The 22,089-nt window shown below is 35.6% G+C and overlaps 1 protein-coding gene across 7 annotated transcripts in view; it reads right to left on the bottom strand.

Moving 5' to 3' along the window:
* Nucleotides 1-22,089, bottom strand: part of PUM2 (pumilio RNA binding family member 2) — a 97,383-nt gene that overhangs the window by 62,542 nt on the left and 12,752 nt on the right. For 6 of the 7 annotated variants that reach the window (XM_077751064.1, XM_077751067.1, XM_077751066.1 and 3 more), the window contains exons 2-5: nt 14,746-14,814; nt 6,756-6,864; nt 2,413-2,600; nt 1,689-1,858 (exon numbers count right to left, since the gene is read on the bottom strand). In XM_077751064.1, coding sequence (XP_077607190.1) covers nt 1,689-1,858; nt 2,413-2,600; nt 6,756-6,864; nt 14,746-14,796 — 518 coding nt within the window. In that variant the 5' untranslated portion in view covers nt 14,797-14,814. Of the gene's footprint in view, nt 1-1,688; nt 1,859-2,412; nt 2,601-6,755; nt 6,865-13,663; nt 13,761-14,745; nt 14,815-22,089 lie in introns of those variants that run through there. The other variant, XM_077751068.1, reaches the window with a different exon arrangement.

The following is a 22,089-nucleotide window of genomic DNA, read 5'->3' on the forward strand; positions in this document are numbered from 1 at the left end:
TACACTCGTTTTTATATACTGACAGTGTATCATTAATGTACATATTAATGATGTGTTAGCATAGTTGTGGCCATATGGTCACTATGAGTCTCACACATTCGTATACTATCAAATACAATACTGTATTTAAAATATTTTGTAAGCAATTTTAAATACATACCCCAAACTTAATGGAATAAAATTATTTTAATTTTAATAAATGTAAAAGTCCGTATTAACACGGAGAAGCATAGCCTTTCATACAAACAACTCTAATATAGCAATAGAGAATATAATAGAAAAAGGAATTGTGCTATCAAGTGGTGCTATTTTCTTGCTATAGTTAATGGTGGATTAACACTTCAATTATAAATGCATATTCTGAAGGGCCCATAATCAACTCAGTTTTAAATACATACCCTTAACTAAATCTCAGATTAGGTATTTGTAGAAAAGCAAAATCAGGATAAGGTTCTAAAACAAATTGAAAAGCATTAAATTTTCTTCTTGTCAAAGAGGTTTACTTGGTTCTGGATGCTGTTTTGCACTTAGAACAGATACAAAAGACACTTTTTAAGAAGCATTTTTACTCTGCTTTAGACAATTAAAGGCAATAAATGTAAACACAAACCACCCACATATATGATTACACTCAGTTAAGGGAGATTCTATGGTTCACAAGACCTCAAAGAAACCACTCATTTTCAGGTGTAAGCCCCAAAGCATCTGATTATTGCAGTATAAAGTATAGGAATTCAGTATGAAGAAACAACTCCCTAATATCTAGGTAGATATACACTGCCTAATTTGAGACAAAGGCTAGAAGAAAATATTTACTGGCATAAAGACACAAATAAAAAGTTACAACTTAAAGAATTCTAAGCTTGAAACTAACTTTTGAGATCTCTAATATGTTCCTTGCTTCCTAATTTTAGGAATATTAAGTATTAGCACAAATTCATATTTATAGAGAAGATAGATTACAACTCCTAAGCTAATTATGTTTCCTCATTTCCAAGATTAAGAGTTAAATGGGGGAGGGGCGCCTGGGTGGCTTAGTCGGTTAAGCGTCCGACTTTCGCTTAGGTCATGATCTCGCGGTTCGTGGGTTCGGGCCCCGCGTCGGGCTCTGTGCTGACTGCCAGCTCAGAGCCTGGAGCCTGTTTCAGTCTGTGACTCCCTCTCTCTCTGACCCTCCCCTGCTCACGCTGTCTCTCTCTCTCTCTCTCCTAGAAATAAATAAAAACATTAAAAAAAAAATTAAAAAAAAAAAGTTAAATGGGGGAGAGGGGATATAATACAGGGATAGAAGACAGAGGAAACTCCACAAAAAGGTCCTCAAGAGCAACCCCAAGAGAAGCTTTTCAAGAAAAGTCACAGATTAAACCTAAAATTCACTAAATTTTAGCAGACAGGAAAAAGTTTAGACTACCATATTAGGAGAAAGGTAATAGCAACATCTAACATTACTCCTTTAATGCAAGGCACTGTTTCAGAGACTATTCTACTGAATTATTTTTAAAAAAATCGTTCATAATCAACTAATATTCCTCATGAAAAAAATAATCATTTCCTGGATTAACGCAAGGTACAAAGGGAAATAAAATAAACCAAAATTTGAAGTGTCTAAATCAATCACATTAGCTAATAAAGTAGTACTCATCCCTAAAGAGATATGCTTTTCTTCTTGAGAAAGTTTAAAGTCTTACTTAAAATCTTTGCAATCGGCATCCATTCCATTTGGCAAACCTCTGCCATTTATTTTAGAATCATCATCATCTCCTTGTTTAAGATCTCTGCTTTGGTCCTCCTCAAATGGAGAAGCCTTGCCTTTTTGATCTCCTTTCTCAGGTCCATCTGTTTCAGCATCTCTAGTGCCCTGAGGAAAAAGAATCTGATTCTGAATATGTAATAAAACACCAAAAAAAGGCACCGTAAGGTGACCTTATGCTATGCTATAGTGCATGTAAACAATAAAAGCATTGAATCTTATTTTAGTTTTGTAATCAACTAATTTATCAAAGGCCAAAAAACTGAGCACAAATCAGTAATTTATAACAGAAGGGCTAAGGCAACCTTAACTATAGCGGTGCTGGAAAAGCAGTTAACACCACAGAGGAGATTAATATTTTACTTAATGCATAGATAATTTTGTTCGGTTACTTTCACATCAAGCATTTCCACGAGCAAACAAATTTAATCTTGCAAATTCTTCATTCATATGATTTGATTTTTATAACATGGCTAAGATTATATTCCCAGTGGTTCTACTATTTCATGTATTTGAAGAAGTAGCGAAGAGAAGAAAACAAGAGCTCCAATAGTTATAAAATTTCCATTAGCTCTTGGAAAAACCAGAAAAATAAACTGACTTAAATATAACCAGATAACCATTGAGTAATTATTAAATATTTCTTTATTCAAAATACTTACAAAAGTTCCCTTCCTAAATCGAGAATCCAATTTATCAGCAGGAGAAGAACTTAATACATATTCTACCATGCTCACACCAAGGCCTCCACTTTCTGATCGCGGAGACAGTATTGCATTTACTTCACTGTTTCCATGAAAACCCTGTCCAGATCTTCTCTGTACCATAATAGGCTGGGACATTGAATGGTCTGTTGTTTGGAAGAAAAAACATGATTATACATTTGTACTTTTAAGCTAACCAAAATTTATTTACATTTACATACTGAATTTTTTAAAAATCAGCATATTGTTTTTATAATCTTTATAAAAAGCTCTTCAAGGGCGCCTGTAGTGGATCATGTCATGATCTCACAATTCTCGTGTTTGAGCCCCACATTCATCTCTGTGCTGACAACTCGGAGCTTGGAGCCTTCTTCAGATTCTGTGTCTCCCTCTCTCTGCCCCTCCTCCCTCACGCTTGTGCACTCACGTTCTTGCTCTCTCAAAATTAAACAAACATTTAAAAAAAAAAAAAAAAAGAAGGCTCTTTATGCTATTGAGACTCACCAGCCTAGGCACATTTCTTGGGAATACAGATAAAAAGAGCCATTTGGTTAAAAAAATAATAATAAAAGCTAATGTGAACAACAGTCAAACCAGAAAGGTTAGTGGAGACAAACATTAACCTGAAGGCTCAGCTGCCTTTAAGCATCTCATTAAAATGTTAAAGCTCTCTTTGTGATTCATAATAATTCAAAACAAATTATTAAAGTAAAACCTAGAAGAATAAAAAATAACTCCTAAATTGGCAGAGGTACTCCTTAAAAGAGTTATATACTGGGCAGATTTAGAACACATGGTTGTGCCACTATAAACACAAACAAATGAGTTTGAAAAATTCAGTTAAGGGGTGCCTGGGTGGCTCAGTTGGTTAAGCATCCAACTCAGTTTCAGCTCAGGTCATGATCTCATGGTTTCATGGGTTTCAGCCCTGTGTCCAGCTCTGCCCTGAGGGTGCAGAGTCCGCTTGGGATTCTCTCTCCCTCTCTAACCCTCTCCTGCTCACAGTGTCTCTGTCTCTCTCAAAATAAGTAAAACTTAAAAAAAAAAAAATCAGTTAATATCACAGAATTTTCACCTCTTGGTGTACAAACTGTCATCTGAAGATTAATATTTACCTGACATAAGTGCCTTTTCTACATTGTTTGTTTTTATGACAAAAAGAAAAGGCAGTATTTAAGATTAGAGAACAAATTGAGATACAAATATAATGAAACATTTGAAAGAACATTTTAGATATGCCAAAAAAAATTTTTCCAAAGAAACCAATAAGCTGCCTCTGGTTCATTTGTGACCACACACAATATTCAAAATTAGTCCTTAAAGTGCTGAACTATACTGGAGGTACTCAGTCATCACTTCATTAACTGTAGGTTTCTGAAATGACTGCTACTTTTGTTAAAGCATATTAAAACATTTGCATTACAGGATCTTTATCCACAAGAGATCAGTCATCATATTTTTTCGTTCAATCATTCACTCATTCATTCACATAGTTCAAATGTTGATTTACAGCCTCCTGTATGTTAGGCGTTGTGCTATGTATGGGGAATCTAAGAACAAACAAGAAAGTCCCTGCCCTCAAAGAGATTATAGGTTTAATAGAAGGTAATCATAATAAAGTAAAAGAGCAGCAGTAAAAAATAATCAAGGAAAGTATGAAAACAGAAAAAAGGGGCATCAATCCTTGTCAGTCTTAGAGTGAATCCCAAAGGAAGTGATAGGGAGAATAAAGAGTTAAAGTGAGCAAAAAACAGGTAAACATGAAGGTGGAAAAGACAGTTTCAGAGAAATCAACTATATGATAGTCTCCTGCAGTCATATAAAGAATCTTTAGTAACGACTGCTTTAGGACATTATTCTTGTAAACCCTGTAATTCCTTTATTCATATTTGTACATATCTGGTATTCAAGAAATGTTTTATTCTAAATTGTTGTCAATGTTTATTTTTGAGAGACAGAACATGAGCGAGGGAGGGGCAGAGAGAGAGGGAGACACAGAATCCAAGCAGGCTCCAGACTCTGAGCTCATCAACCGTAAGATCATGACCTGACCAAAGTCGGACACTTAACTGGCTGAACCACCCAGGCGCCCCTCAATAAATGTTCTATAAACAAAATAATTTCTGAACTTTTCGTGCTATTCCCAATTTTCACATGTCTCCAGGTAAAGACTAATATTCATCTTCAAAATTTTATCCATACAGCTTAAAAACAAGTTTCAAGAGGAAGTGATACAAGAAATTAAAAATACAAACCTGACACTAAAAGAAATATATAAATATGTTGCTTAAATGTTTTACTGCCGGTACAAGTTGTCCTCCAAATATAACATACCAAAAATATTTCCCAACCATCCATCTTGAAAATTATCTTTCATTACCATGTTGTGCTCAAGATGCTTTGCTTTGGAATGCTTTAAAAAACTATTTGAGGGGCGCCTGGGTAACTTAGTCGGTTAAGCGTCCGACTTTCGCTTAGGTCATGATCTCACAGTTCATGGGTTCGAGCCCCGCATCGGGCTCTATGCTGTCAGCTCAGAGCCTGGAGCCTGTTTCGGATTCTGTGACTCCCTCTCTCTGTGACCCTACCCTGCTCACGCTGTCTCTCTGTCCTAGAAATAAATAAAACATTTAAAAAAAAAAAAAACTATTTGATTCTGGTAAATAAAGTAATTAACCACTCAATCTTCAAAACAAAAATCAAAACAGGTCTACCATTCAACTTTTCAAGCACATGTAATTTTAGCATAGAAAGTGGTCTTTGTGGGAAAAATGTGTCCCACTCTAAATAACGGAATACTTTAAATTATGAGAATGATATGTAATATAGGTTAATTCAAATCCTGAAAAAAAAAAAATTCTTTGAGGGCAAGGATATCTCATTTACCCTTATATTCTCCAAACCTGGCATATATTACATACTGACTGACTTCAAAGAAAATTCCCAGTATTTTAAGAAAATTTCAGTCTAAATTAGTAGCTACCAAAGTTTTCAAACTTTCTCAATTTTTACTATAAGAGTATTTGTTAATCACTAGAATTTCCTAGTACTACCTAACGTTTTGGCAATTATTTAAATTTAAATACAAAAGACTTTTGCAATCTTTTATTGTATTTTAATGACTGTAGAATAAAGAAACACCTAGTTATTTACTTAACTCAAAATTTAAGGTTATTTTGATAACTATCCAGAAATTTGTTCAGATCTTAACGTGGTAATTTTGTACAGCTTTCACAAGCTGCAATGAATTGTTATAAAAAGAGAAAACTTATTTGTAAAATACATGCTGACAGTTGCATGTGTATATATTGCAAATTTTACGAGTGAGAAACATTTCAAAATATAATCAATACTACTTTAAGAATAAGGCTATGCCTGGGGCGCCTGGGTGGCTTAGTCGGTTAAGCGTCCGACTTTCGCTTAGGTCATGATCTCGCGGTTCGTGGGTTCAAGCCCTGCGTCGGGCTCTGTGCTGACTGCCAGCTCAGAGCCTGGAGCCTGTTTCAGTCTGTGACTCCCTCTCTCTCTGTTCACACTCTCTCTCTCTCTCCTAGAAATAAATAAAACATTTAAAAAAAAAAAAAGAATAAGGCTATGCTCTTTAATTTTCCTATAAACATGGTTACTTCTGCGAGTTGTACTCCTTACATACCAGTTCCTTCTCCCTTAAAGTTCTTGGTTTCTAAATTTCTCTCCATTACTTGTGGATATCAAAAACATTCAAAGTCTGCAAAGTCTGCTTCCTTTCTAGGAATTTACCTTACAGGGAGTTTATTTCCTTTCTGGGTATGGCAAATGTCAACTAAAGCTAGACTGAGCTGCAAATTAGATAAATCAGTCACTGTTCTAATACAATTGAAAATTGAAAATTCCTGTTAATGTGTCCTCTTTTAATGAACACTCAGAATTTTATAATCAGAGTTAACTTCATTTTCTTTTAAAGATTTTATCTTCAAACAATCTCTACTCCCAAAAAGGGGCTTAAACTCACAACCCTGAGATCAAGAGTTGCACATTCCACAGAGTAGGCCAACCAGGCACCCCAAAGTGCCTGGGGCTGAAGTTTATTTAACTTCAAATAAAACTTAGTAACATACTTTACTCTGACAACACTTCCAATTATTAAGTAGATTAGATAAGGGTTAATAAAAAATGTGCATCAATAAAAAATGTACATTACAATGACTTATAAAATCTGCGACAAAGACATCAGAAATTTGCTCCAATATTGTCTGGGTGTTAACACGGTTTAAAAAAATTCTAGTAAGCTAATAATTCTTACACATACACCAATAACTTACGAGAAGTTCCCCATGCAGTCTCTCTCCATTCATCATCCCCAAGAAATATGCCTTTTTGTCCATCTTTTGTTGAATCATCAGGTTCCCAAAACTTTTTGGTAGGCAAAAGCTATTTGGGAGGGAAAAAGTGATTAAGTATCATTCTGATTACAAATTTATTCTAATTCTACATGGGTGAAAGCAAACTTACCACTGGTATGTACAAGTTAGTTTTCAATGCTAAGGAAAATTCAGAATGAAGTATTTTCCAATTTGTATTTTTAACGATAAAATAACTCCTCACTTATGTTTGGGTACTGGCTCTAATAATTCTAGACATGAACACTAAACAAAATCCACCTTGGACTTTTCTATATTTTTTCAAATGGCTTTACTATCATGTGATTTTCTTTCTACATAAATTTTTTCAAAAAAAAGTACTAAATTTCTTATTCAATATAGATAATGTGATAAAAAAATTCTATACAAAAAATGGAAACTTTTCCTTTACTTCCAAATACTGCCCTCGAATCACCTCTTATACCACAGCTGCCATGGCAGAAAATGTATGTTCACTTTTACTTCACTTATTCAATGGAAGTGAACTTCACAACTCTTCCTAGGTCTGGAATGCTAGCCAGCTATCAATTCCAAATCAGGAACCTATGAATGGTGGAAGACACATAGAAAGGAACCTCAAACACTTCTGAGATAATCTCGAAGCTCCATGCTCTACCAGATATATGACACATACAGCACATAAAAATTGTGTTGATACAATGATTCACAGATTATTCAATATGTATATTTTGGCTAACTCCTAATGATACTTTATTACTCATCCAAACCTCTACTCTCTACCTTCCCTGAAACTCAGGGAAGATGGACTGGGGATATGTTTGAAAAGTACAGACTGGTTTTCTAAGACGTGCACGTAGCATTTAGTAAGTATTCCTAAGTGATCTCCTCCCTCTCAGCCCATGATCAGGTACCCATTCTTCTAGGGCTCATAATTAAACCTGTATATACTTCTATCACTAATCTTTTACCTGTGTTGGTCTCCTTAAGGCATGGTAACCTCATTTTCAGAGAGCTCAAAAACATACAAACTAAATGTAATACAAAGCACTTAGTAAAACCTGAATTGAGTCTGAGAAATAAAACGGGGGAGAGGGGTTGAAAGTTTTGAGTGGAAGGGGAGGACAATACAGTAAATCATGAACAAAGGCACAACCTGATAAACTGCACTGTGTGTACAAGGTATGAGATGGATGACCAGATGTGGGAATGTCAAAACTGATACTGGTAAAACTTTCTAGGTCAGATTCTCAGGAGCCATCAAAATAAGCTAAAGAAATAGCACATTTCATCAAAGTAAAGGGAATCCAGAGAGGTTGTTTGTTTTAGAAAACAACTCACGTTATAAGCTTTAAGAAAATGGATATTCTAGACTACAGACAAAGAAATCAGTTTAGCAGAATTACAACAGGGCAAGATGGTAGACTATAAGAGGATACTGACCAAAAGAACTGAAAAAATAATATGGTGTAAGAGACATTTAGGGGAATCAATAGGAGTATGATTACAAATGAGGAGGGGATTAATAAAAAGGGTAAAAATTTTTAATTTGGGTAATTAGGTAAATGGTAGTACTATTAACCAAAATAAAAAGCCAGAAGCAGCTTTGAAGGCAGGGGGGGAAAGTTCAATTTGGGCATGTTCCCAATCTACAGATTTTTTGCTAAATTAAATGTATTTAATTTTAAAGGAAACCAACTTGTACTGTTTTTAAAAGAAAAGTTTTTCCATGTTAGGATTATTCTGGGCTGCAAATGATTTTTATTTAAAGCACATTCTAAATAATCTGCTCTGACAAAAATCCCAGCAAAATGCAACCTCTGTTCCTTTATAACCTTTTTTAATCTCATTATAAATGGTTTTTAAATATTTAAACAGAATGTAAAGCTGATAATACTAAAACACTGTACTTAATATATTTAAATAACATTTATGCACAGTAAAACCCAAGTTAATACTTAAAAATACCATTAAAAAATGGTTCCTGAGAGAATAAAGAAATGTTTTTATTCCATATATCATGAAAAAAGTTTCAATATCAAAATATAAGTAACAAATAAACTGAGAATAAAGTTTTAGAAACTTAATAGAAGCAGTCATCCCTGACACAGAAGTGGCTAAAACTAACCTTCTAAAGTAACAGAAATAACAGAACTCTTTAAGGAAGTCTTTGTGATAAAGTTCCATGTAGTGCTTTAGTAGAGAAGCTCATAAATGACTGCTTTAAAAACACAGTAGTGGGGTGTCTGGGTGGCTCAGTTGGTTAAGCGGCCTACTTTGCCTCAGGTCATGATCTCGCAGTTTGTGAGTTCGAGCCCCGTGTCCAGCTCTGTGCTGACCGCTCAGAGCCTGGAGCCTGCTTCAGATTCTGTGTCTCCCTCTCTCTCTGCCCCTCCCCGACTCACACTCTGTCTCTCTCTCTCTCTCGAAAATAAATTTTAAAAAGTTAAAAAAAATTTTTAAGTAAAATTAAAAAAAAAATACAACTAGAGGGGTGCCTGGCTGGCTCAGTCAGTTGGGCATCAGACTTCAGCTCAGGTCATGATCTCACAGCTCTTGGGTTCGAGCCCCAAGTCAGGCTGTGCTGACACTTTGGATAGGGAGCCTGCTTCAGATTGTGTCTCCCTCTCTCTCTGCCCTTCTCCTGCTCCTGCTTTCTCTCTCTCAAAAATAAACATTAAAAAAAATTTTTTTAAAAGCTAGAAAAAAACTATATTAAGCACTTATCCAATGTGCCTACTTTTTGTGCTATGAATATCTTCATTTTCCAAACATTTATTAACAGGCACAGGAGTTAGTAAAATTAATACTTCTAACAAAGGCCTACACCAACATTCTAGAAACAACTTTTTGCGATAGTTTAGACACTGATTCCAAATACTTTCAGAGAAACTACTAGCTTGTGACCAAGAAAAGTTAAAATGAACTAAACACATGGGAAGGCAACAATTCAAGATAGACCACTAAGGGGGAAAAAAATGTGTGCAGTACACTGGCTGGAATAGCAATAAAAATGGAGATTTATCCCTAGAGACTCTTTTTATGGTAACAGAAATGGGGAAGCATGGGGGCGCCTGGGTGGCTTAGTCGGTTAAGCGTCCGACTTTTGCTTAGGTCATGATCTCACGGTTCGTGGGTTCAAGCCCCGCGTCGGGCTCTATGCTAACTGCCAGCTCAGGGNATATAAAATATACTATCCAGTACTACTTCATATTAGTTCCCAATTTCACAAAAAATTTAAACCAAGGTCAAGCAACTCAGTATTTCTTGTTAACCTGCACCTTTATCTTTCCAACTCAGAAATGATTGCATGAACATACAAATTCATCCCCTAACTGTCCACCATTTTATTAGTTCTTTCTTTCAAAAAGATTTATGGATTGCCCTCCCCATCTTCAAAGATATCAGTCAACACTTTAGCATACTGCCTGATAGTATTCCCTACAGGAATCTATACTATGAGGTACACTTACATTTCAGATTAATACAAATTATTACATAAAATCACAAAACCAAATTAACATAATCCCAAGAATTAAAAGGATGTAAAGGCTTTGTATCTACGATATAGTGTTTTACATTAAGATGTTCATATAATATCCAAACTGGGACACTTCTGAGGAAAGGGGTGCTATTAAAATTTATGCCATGACAACAAATATGTATCTGGACTATCTGGGCAAATTAGGATATTAAGGTGACTCTCTTTATAAGGGAAGTTCATAAAAGACAGGCATAGACGCTAATAACTAAATGTGTAGAAAACAAAAGACAGGGTAATTCCCTTGAACCCCACAATGGTGCTTTTCCAGACTTTAATTTCTTTCTATTAATATAAGATATCAGTACTTCATTTTTTCAAATTATATCACTTCCCCAAATCTTTTCCATTCCTAACATCCTTTAATATCACCAGAAACATTAGATATCATCACTTTCAATAGGAAGGAGTACTGTAAAGAGTCAAGCCACTCATGAGTTTATGCTATTCAATCACCACTATATATGATCTATATATAATGGCCAGTTAACCATTGTGAGCTTCAGTTTCCTCAACTGTTAAGGATAATAATAAAAATACTCTTATAGTTTCTATGAGGCAAGAATGAAATAGCATAAGTAAACTGCTTAGAATAGTACCAAGCATATAACAGACACATAATTAATGTATCTCTTTGCCACCAAAAATAGGAACCTTTTAATACTTATTATAAAACATAAGTAACAAACTGGCCAGCAACATTTAACTGGCTGATTATTTTAAAGGACTATGGTATTATTATTCAATACAAAACTTGTCTATAGCTATTTGCCTCTTTTTCCAATTTATTTATTTGAGTTATCATAGGAGGAACATGAAACAAAGAGCAGATGCCTAGCACCATTTCATTCTGCACAAGGACTCAGAAGCAAGGCTACACATATGACTAGTAAATGGCAGCAACAGGATTTGAACCCATCACCTGTATAATTCTAAGGTCCATTCTCTTTACACTTAACTACTATAGAAGATGGGTCTTTTCAATCAGTCTAATTCATCAATATTTCTGAAAATTACCAGTATTAGAACACCACTAGATATAATTAAAAAGCTTAGGGGTGCCAGAGTGGCTCAGTCAGTTAACTGCCCGAATCTTGACATCAGCTCAGATCATGATCTCATGGTTCATGGGACAGAGCCCCACGTTGGGCTCTGCACTAAGCCTACTTGGGATTCCCTCTCTCTGCCTCTCCCCCACGTACACATGCATGGCACACTCTGTCAAAACTCAACATTTTAAAAACTTTATATTATCATGATATTCACCCCATATAATGTGGGTAATCATTACAGTGGACAAAGTTTAAGAATTAAGATAAAGATGTATGTAGACAAAACTACAATTGTTGTTTAAACACTATTTCAAATAGCTGGCTTCTATTCCAGTTATCCCTAAAAGCTCAGATCAGACCTAGAACACGAGAGCTTTATGTAACTCATACAAAAGTTATTCTTAATACTCTCTTCAAAGAAAGTCAGTCTTACTCGGAGTCATAATGATAGTGATAGATCGGAGAGAAAACATAAGTCTACTTTCTCCTCTATCCAGCATTCCACTTTACTACACCACCTCGGATCTCTGTACATAATATTTAAATATTACTATGTCAGAAAACAAAAGAGGGGACATTATTTATCATACTAAGCTATGACTAATCCATACTAAGCTATGATTAATCCCCAAATAGTATACATTAACACAGTGATTTAAAGTTAAATTCTAGGTTCCCTAAAGAATTTCAGACAGGGGTCTCTTTCCCCCAATTACAAAATAAACAGGAACATACTGTGTGTGTATATAATAATACACTGTAGTTTTAAAATACTATACTAATGAAGCTAGGTCCAACCTTCTATGAATTAGCTTTGTTCTTTTTAAGCCATATGACACAATACAAATCAGTAAGTCTTTTGCAAAAACATGCTATGGAAAAACATGGAAAGAGTGAGTTTATGAATGGATGAACACACATCTGTCCCCATTTCTGGATGACCAAGTAGAAAAGACTGCCCTTCTGGCGATGGGTCAATAAAGACATCATGATCTGCAAAACCCAGTGCATTTGAAATTAGCCCTATATGTAATGCAGTGCTTTGTACATGAGAAATTTATGACAACTTAAGACATAATAAAGAAAATTTGATTTTTGAAGAAAAATTCAAGAATAGGGCAATCCATTAAAAAAGGATGTCATATTAAAAAATAAACAAGCAATTTTAGAAAACTCAAGAGCCAAAAACTCAGGGCTACTTTTAATTTATTAAAATGAATGAATTCTGGGATAAAACAAAAACAAAAAACCTCACCTGTCAGGAAAGGAGGAGAAGACTGGTGAGAGAGAGACAGGCAAAGAAGGAAATCCCAGAAGGTTCCCTGCTGCCTGTGAGATGAGGAAAGATAGAAAGGCTTGTGGGAGAGAGAACCCAGAGGCTGAAACCTGAGTAGGTTTCTTAGCTATCTCTTAGAGGTAACAGAATTAGTTGGTAAACTGTTAAGGAAAAAAAAAACTTAATTAGTGAATAACAAGCTTATTTAAAAATACATTTCTACTGAAGGTCATAGAAGCAGTGACCTATTGCTACCTGCCCAAAAGAGCAGTCAGTCTAAACCCTAGCCACTTTTATTCTAGGTTATCTGAAATTTCCATTAAGAAGGCCTAGATTTAAGTTTAGATTAACATACTATTCAATCCAGCTTGTCTTTTTTCCAAAAACCTCAAATATACCTCCTCCACCCCCAAATAACTAACCAAACTCTTCCAACTACTATTTCTGATCATGACATTTTTTTTTAACTGCAAAGATGTCTTTACATTTATCAAGTATTATTTAGAAGGGGAGGACAATGAGCCAATCTGTAAATACACGCGTGCGCGCGCACACACACACACACACACACACACACACACACACACAATGTAGATCTAGGAAGTAAAGTGCTGGGGGTCTGAAGAGAATGAAGTTACTGGTATAGCTTTACTTGCCCTTAAAGAAATCACTGAGTTCAAGTTTGTCACAGACCAGGCGAAAACACTGTTCAAACCTGGATTACTCTGCTTTCTAAAGACCAAAGAAAACAAGCAGCAGGGAACAAAACGGAAGCATTTTTCAACTGTTTCGTTTTATTCACCCACAGTGTAAATAATGTCTAAGCAGCCACTGCACTGCAGTGAAGCTGTGGGGTTTTTTTGTTTTTTAACTAAAAAATCATTCCTTCTTTCAAATCTTTCTTAGGGACCAGAATTTTACCTTATACACTCGACTAACAAGTGTACTTTCGCAATACTTATGCTTAAGCACCTTAACTCACCCTTAAATCAGTCCTCTGAAAATGACAAACTCTTTGGAAAACGCTGTTCTGGAGAAGGGAAGGGTTAGCTAGCTGCAGGGTGCCCTCTTGTGGCCCAGAGGAGTGACTGGACTCTTTTTCTGCATCTGAAGAGCACAGCATTGGATGGAGTGAGTCTCATGAAGGTCGCTATCTACCAAAGTAAAATAATCTCCAGGAGCAAGCAGTTAATTACACATCTCATGTCTGTTCACTGTTATGTTCTATTACCAAAGTCCACACTATGTTAGTATTATAGAACATGACAAAATAAAGATGTGACCACAAGGGTTTTCATAATCAATTAAAGTTTTCTAAATATTCTTTATGTATATGGAAAACTCAATCATTTTTGATGCCTTAATTTATGTGATGGTGTAGTTAAATGGGATGCCCCAACAAAAAATTTTTTTTTCTAAAATCATATATTAACAGGACTGATAAAATTTATTAAAAAACTCAGAGTGCTAACTGTGTGCCAGTTATTCAAAGCGAACAATCTATAGAAAAGACTAATATAAAACAAACTGTAACAATATAATAAAAGTATATATAAAGATCTATGAGAAGTCAGAAGAGGAAGTAATTAATTCTACTGCAGATAGCAATGGGACAACAGATAAGAGTCTTTCTCAGTACAGTCTTGTAGAGGATTAGAAGTTTTTTAAGCAAACAGTGAATAAGGAGAAATTTTTGGAAGAGAGAATAGTGAACAATTAAGTGTGGCTAAAGCAAACAGCATACATATATAAAACAGCAGGACAAGGATCAAGAAAGGCTCTTTTCTAATCAAAGTAATTATGGCTCATTACCAAAATATATAACATTATCTAAACCAAGTCAATCAAATCAATTAGATACAATCTCACTTAAAATTACTGCTAGAGGTTAAAAAAAAAAAGCTGAAAATCACTACAGAACTGTATAATCTGAGATTTAAAAAACCCACATCATGTAGAAGATATAACCACCATTTTCAAGAATATTTATGGCTAAAAAAATGTAAATCTTAAGAGCTCAAATAAAGTAAGGTATATACATTCTTAGTATTCGTAAGTATTTACCTCTCCCATTCCCCGAGATTCTAATGCAAGAGCTTGAAAATCATGATTCATTTCATCCACAGATCAAACCTGTTGAACAAAAACAAAAATCAGGATGAAAAATTTAAATAGACTGCATCAAATATTTTTATATGATACTGCTATTAATGCCATTACCATGAGCTGAGATGGGCAAAAACCAATTTCTCTATGAAGACAGATTTTCCTATATAGAGCACATAACAGCAATCCACGTTAAAATAAAACCCTGTGGGGGTCAAAGGTTCTTGAGTTATTCTGTGTGCCCAGAGAAACCACTACTGGTTGAACAAAATAGAAAGTAAAGAATAAAGGAAACAAGCTCAAATAAAAGTATAGTTAGCCTGTTTTTATGTTGTTCCAATTACAAAATTACTNAAAAATAAAAGTATAGTTAGCCTGTTTTTATGTTGTTCCAATTACAAAATTACTGTTTTACATTATTTCAGTTAATATTTTTCAGAATTTCTCAACATTTGTAGATCTCCTACCACTGATTTAAAATTTTCACTGAAAATATGTAAACGGTGATCCAGTTCAACCTCAAAGAAACAATCAGCTGTGAGAGCAATTAAATATTGAAATTTCCTTAAGAGTAACTCCTTTCCCTTCTCCTTCAACTAAAACATATTTTTTTAATCTTTTCATTTCTAACAGTTTAAATTGTTTATCATTCATATGAGAATTAATGTGTTCTTGAGTTAGAGGGCCCTTTGCCTTCTAAGGTTAAGTACTGCTGGAGAACACCATACAATACTGAAGCCACTACAAATTCACAGCCTTCAGCTTTTGGGTTTTGCAATACAATCCTATTAATTTCCCCAACAGGTTCTCTCTTTCTTTAAAACTCTGTAGTATTTGACATTACAAGGCACCCCTCCCTTCCAGTAATAATGTTCTCTGCTGCCACTTTGTCTCTTAGAATTTTTCCTTCTACTTTCCAATGTGTCCTGCTGCTTTTTCTCAGGCTTGACAGATCCCCATTGGTCTCTTCAACTCTAGTGTTCCTTTAGTAATCTATCCAAGGCAGTCTCTCTATCCCTCATCCTGAGGAATCTCATCCACTCTCATTGCTCTGAAAACTATAGATATGCCTGGGACCCTCGCTCTAACATTTATATTTATAAACCCAATTTCTCTCTTAAACAATTCCAATTATCTCTTTCCTATTCCCTGGGTAAAATTCCAACTTTACTCTCCTTTATTCCCCATTTATAGCTTAATTCTTTCTTCTCTTACACCAATATCCAACCACTAATAGCAATCTCCTACACCTGCACCTCACTCAAATCTAACCTTTTTCCATCTGTCTGGTTGTTCAGACTACCACCATCTCTTACCTAGAATACTGCAATTCTCTCCTGTCTTCAAATCATACAATCCCAAATGTAATCAGTCATCTTTCTTAACTGTACTCTGTTCACGCAACTCCTGTATTTTAGTCCTTGAATAAAGTGCAAACTCCTTAATGTGGCTTACTAGGAAATAGAATTGAATTCAAATTATAGTCTGGCAGCTTAGTAGCTCTACAACTCTGAACAAGTAAGCTAAACTGTTTTCTTCTCAATTTCTTCAGGAACACCTGCCACACGGCTTACTGGTGAATTATAGGAAACAGCAGGGTACAAGTATTCAAAAGTTAGCTATTTAGGGGCGCCTGGGTGGCTTAGTCGGTTAAGTGTCCGACTTTCGCTTAGGTCATGATCTCGCGGTCGTGGGTTCGAGCCCCGCGTCGGGCTCTGTGCTGACTGCCAGCTCAGAACCTGGAGCCTATTTCAGAGTCTGTATCTCCCTCTCTCTCTGACCCTCCCCTGCTCACGCTGTCTCTCTCTCTCTCCTAGAAATAAAAATATTAAAAAAAAAAAAGTTAGCTATTTAAAGGTCACCTGGCTGGTTCAGTTGCCAAAGTATCCAACTCTATTTTTTTTTACTATTTTTATTTACTTTTGAGAGAGCACAAATAGGGGAGGGGCAGAAAGAGGTGGACAATCTGAGGTGCTCTCTATGCTGACAACAGCTAGCCCAATGTGGGGCTTGAACTCATGAAGCAAAAGATCGTGACCTGAGCTGAAGTTTAAATGAGTCACAGACACTTCCAGGTAATTAGAGGTGTAGGTCCTATTAACCTAAATCCTCTGGCAGATAACTACAAATTCTGGCAAATAGAAAAGAATTTGAAGGCAATGAAAACAACTAAAAAAACAAACTGGAAGATTGTCTACACTTACAAGAAAGGACTGGCACAGAGTTTTTTAAATGGCTTTTTCTCCTGAGGACAGGCCCAGGGTGGGAGCCAAAAGATGCTGGAAACTGAGGAAGGAAGTCTCAGAAAGGAGACAACCAAATTCTGTATATAAATTGTACTCAGATTTTTAGACAATCCCTGAACTACATATCTGTGGAGCAGACTTTGAGCAGCCTAATTAAGGCTAAGAGAACAAAGCAGCAATGTCTGCTACAGACTATCACAGAAGTCACAGGAATTTGGAGTTTGAGCCCCATGAAAACAAAAACAATTCTCCATAGGAACATAACAGAACCTAGAATACTTTCAATGTATCAATCATAAAGTCTGGAACACAATCCAAAATTACTAGCCATGTAGACACAGGAAAATGAGATACACACTAAAGGGAAAAATCAAATAATAAAGACCAACCCCAAGATGACCCAACGGTTAGAATTAGCAAAGATCTTAAAGCAACTATCGTTAACTTTGCTCAAAGATGAAAGAAAAAATATGCTAATAAATTTTAAAAATACAAAATTACAGTGCAGCTCTTCTGGAAAACAGTGTGGAGGTTCCTCAAAAAATTAACANTTACAGCAAGGAAAGCAAAACTATAAAAATAAACAAGTGGAAATTGTGTAATTAAAAATATCTTTTAAAATTTTCATGGATGCGGGGCGCCTGGGTGGCTTAGTCCGTTGAGCGTCCGACTTTCACTTAGGTCATGATCTCGTGATTCGTGGGTTCAAGCCCCGCGTTGGGCTCTGTGCTGACTGCCAGCTCAGAGCCTGGAGCCTGTTTCAGAGTCTGTGACTCCCTCTCTCTCTGACCCTCCCCTGCTCACGCTGTCTCTCTCTCTCTCTCTCTCTCTTCTAGAAATAAATAAAACATTAAAAAAATTTTTTTTTTAAAATTTCATGGATGCATTTAATAATAGATTGGAAATAAGAGGTCAGTGAATTTAAACATAGATGAACAGAGATTTCTAATCTGGAGAGAGGGAAAAAAATAATACAGGAGAAAATGAGGTGGTAAAATTATTTAAAGAAACAATAACCAGAAAGAAATTCCATCAAGTCTGATGAAAACAAAATTAATAGATTCAAGATATTCAGTGAACCCAAGGCAAAATAGGAAAAAGAAAATAAAACCCATACCCACCATAAAAATCAAAGAGAAAGTCCTGAAAGCAGCTAGAAGAAAAAGGTTACATAAAGGGGAAAAGATAATATGACTGGCCACTAACTTTGCACTTCAAAAAATGCCAACCTAGAAGTTCTTAGCTGGTAGAAATATCCTTTGGGTAAAAAAAAGAGGGTTTTGGATAAAAAATTTTGTGCAACAGACTTCCACCTCAAGAAATACTGAAATAACAGACGGAAACTCAGATCCTCAAGGAATGAAGGGCACCAGAAATGGTTAGTATGCGCTTATGTATTAAGAATTGTTTTTTTCCTCTTAATTTCTCTAAAATTCATATGCCCATTTAAAATAAAAATTTCACGGGCGCCTGGGTGCCTCAGTCGGTTAAGTGTCCGACTTCGGCTCAGGTCATGATCTCACGGTTCATGGGTTCGGGCGGGTTCNACAGTAAAAATAAATAAATAAAAGGTTTTTTTACTAAATAAATAAATAAATGTATGTATGTATGTATGTATGTATGTATGTATGTATTTAGGTAGGTGAAGAGGAAAAGCCTTTAACAAGCCAAACAAAATCAAACTCAGCTTTTCAGTTTAGGGTGTTACCATTTATCTCAATCACGAAGAGAGAAAGTGGACAAAACAACAGGACAGGAAGTAAACACGGTTATGCTCTCAAACCAATAATCTCCATTTTAGTAATAATAAAGTTGAGGGAGCAGGGGTCACTGTTAAGTGGGACTCCAAAATTTTTGCAAAATGCCAATCTACTATCCTACACGGTTACAAATGTTGATACCACCTGATGGTAAGGGAAAAGAATCTAGACAGGAATTTAACATCTTTATCCAGAATCGTTAGATCTTAGAAAAAACAGTATTTTCTCCTAACAAGCAACAAGAGTATCTAGCATGCATTACAGAATATTGAATTGATTACTTGAAGAAAATGCATCCAAGAGTTATGGTGCATAGTACTGCTTGGGGTTCTTCAAATTTTGTTTACATTATTAAACCATGAAACTCCTCCAAAACTATTTCCCTTAATAAACAATTGGAATTGGCTCATATAGAAGATACATGATAGACACTTTTCTATGGCCAAGACTCTGTGAAATACTGAGGTAAGTGTGAATTAAAGTTTTTGTGGTTCTTTGTTTCCTAACAAAAGAAAACAACGTTATCAAATTCTAAAATTTAAGAGCATTAGGAGCACCTGGGTGGCTCAGTTGGTTAGGTGTCGAACTCTTGATTTTGATTTAGGTCATGATCTCATAGCTCAGTCCGTATCGGGCTGGTACTGTCAGTGGGGAGCTTGGGATTATCTCATTCTCCCTATCTTTCTGCCCCGTCCCCATGCTTGCACTGGTGTGCACTCTCTCAAAATAAGCTTAAAAAAAAAATTTAACAAGCATTGGTCAACTTTTTGTAGGCAACATTATTGCTAATTACATGAGAAAAACAGACAAAGCACCTCAAACAATATATTGGTTAAGTTCTAAGTTTTCATATTTACTAACACATAATTCAAAAGTTTAACAAGTTTGTATAAAGAACCAAGAACATACATTAATAAGTACATTTATATCATTAAGAATAATTTTTCAGGGCACCTGGGTGGCTCAGTTAAGCGTCTGACTTTGGCTCAGGTCATGATCTCACAGTTCATGGGTTCAGGTGCTGACAGCTCAGAGCCTGGTGTCTGCTTCAAATTCTGTTATCTCCCTCTCTCTGTCTGCCCCCCCCCTCCACACACACACACTTGTGCTCTCTCTCAAAAAAAAAAAAAAAAGTTTAAAAAAATGTACTAATTTTTCTCAGATAACATCCAATCCAATTCCTCACCATATGCCTACTATAAAAAATAAGTTGGAGGGAAACCACTTAGAGCTACAATAAATGGTACTACAGCACTTTCTACTATGATATGATGCTAATTCACAGTATATAATTAGTCCTATTTCAAGGCCATAGTAGAAATTAAGCTCTGGAGTCAAAGGGACTAGGAACTGTGTCTTAGCCATCTGAATGCTCAATATACATATTGAATGAAAAAGAACTGTATGAAATGTAAACTCAAATCATGAAATCAGCTAATATCTGGATAGTAACTGTATATAGATGTCTTCATGCTTATTAATACATAATGCTCATTTTATATTTTTTAAATTTGTTTTAACGTTTATTCATTTTTGAGACAGAGAGAGACAAAAGCATGTGTGGGGAAGGGCCAGAGAGAGGAGGAGACAGAACAGAAGCAGGCACCAGGCTCTGAGCTGACAGCAGGGAGCCCGATGCGGGCTCAAACTCACAGACTCTGAGATCATGACCCGAACCGAAGTTGGATGCTTAACCAACTGAGCCACCAGGAGCCCCCAAAATGCTCATTTTAATGGAGAGACCTTGAACAACGCTCTTCCTCAGACTTTCTATACCAATGAAGACATTCAACATAAAATAACTGATAACAACTTCCCATTGGCACTACTTTTCCACAGTAGTTCCATATTACCTGATGGCTAGTGCTATCTTATGCGTCAATAACAAAAACAACAGAATTACATGAAAACTGAATTAAATATAAGCCAATATAAAGAGTAACTTAGGCTGCTTATGAAATATTCTTGGTAGTCATCCTCCTTGGATAGTTTTTAATGCAGATAATTACAGAGCATTAGGGGTATCCACTGCAAACATGAAGGAACTAAAATCCTTAAGAATATCTTCATTTTGGGGCAGCTGTGTGGTTGAGTGTCTGACTTCGGCTCAGGTCTTACATGATCTTGCGGTTCCTGAGTTCCAGGCCCACATGAGACTTGCTGCTGTTGGCCCAGAGCCTGCTTTCTGATCCTCTCTTCCCCCTCTCTTCTGCCCCTCCCCTGCACATGCATGCAGAACTCAACAGGGGGTCAATTCCACAAAATGCTAGATCATGACCTGAAATCAAGAGTCAAATTCCTAGGGGACTGAGCCACCCAAGTGCCCCTGTTAAGCCTCTTCTTATCCATGAAAAAGGTATACCTATATCCAAGCTTAAGTATTTGTAGTAGACCCTTAGCCTTCAAATATTAAGCATTATAAATTTCTACTAATCACTGTCAACATCTAGTAATTTATTTTTCCTGGGGGTATAAATTTAATCATACACTTTTCTAGTGATATTAGACAAGTCACTTAGCTAGCAGTCGAGCCAAGAACCACATGAACATTTTTGGATATTTACTACTTATTTGTCCACATACTTCATGGGATAATTATATATGCTTGTTTTACCAGCATCAAGAACAGTATTACTGACTCAACTATATTAAGGAAAAGTCAAGTTTTACATTTTGCATGAAATTTGCTCAAAAAAAATATCAATAGAGATCCCCAGAAATCTTCAAAGACCCTACCTCAAATCTTCTGATAAGATCAGAAATTAGGTTACAGCATTTAGACATACAAATTTACCACATATTTCTGGGCAAGACTGCTTTAGCTCTTTGACGATCTCACAGAGAATATATTCTCAAAAAGACAAAATAGGATATTTAATTTACATACATGCAAATGTGAGGCAAGATATTTTTTCCTTAAAATTCTCTCAAAAGAGAATCATGATATATTTGAGCCTTTATGAAGTCTCCTCAATTCATCTGGGAAATGAAATACTGCTTAAGGAAATTCCTTTATTTTGGAAAACAAAATATTGCTTAGAGAAGATCTTCACAATTAACCTCAATCAATCCTAGGTTTTGATATTTTTACATAACACTTGAGAGGTCAAGTAACTTGGATGGAAATGAAGACGACATACTTGAAGAAAAAAACTGTTAAATAATGCAAAGTGACTCTAATGAGTCTAAGAGACATGTGAAATGTCAAAGATACATTATGAAATGAGTCCCCCCAAAAAGCATACTGTTTTTTTTAACGTATGTTTATTTTTGAGAGAGAGGCAGAGTGTGAGTAG

The sequence above is a fragment of the Crocuta crocuta genome, unplaced genomic scaffold, assembly GCF_008692635.1.
Source record: "Crocuta crocuta isolate KB4526 unplaced genomic scaffold, BGI_CrCroc_1.0 scaffold129, whole genome shotgun sequence".
NCBI lineage: Eukaryota > Metazoa > Chordata > Mammalia > Carnivora > Hyaenidae > Crocuta > Crocuta crocuta.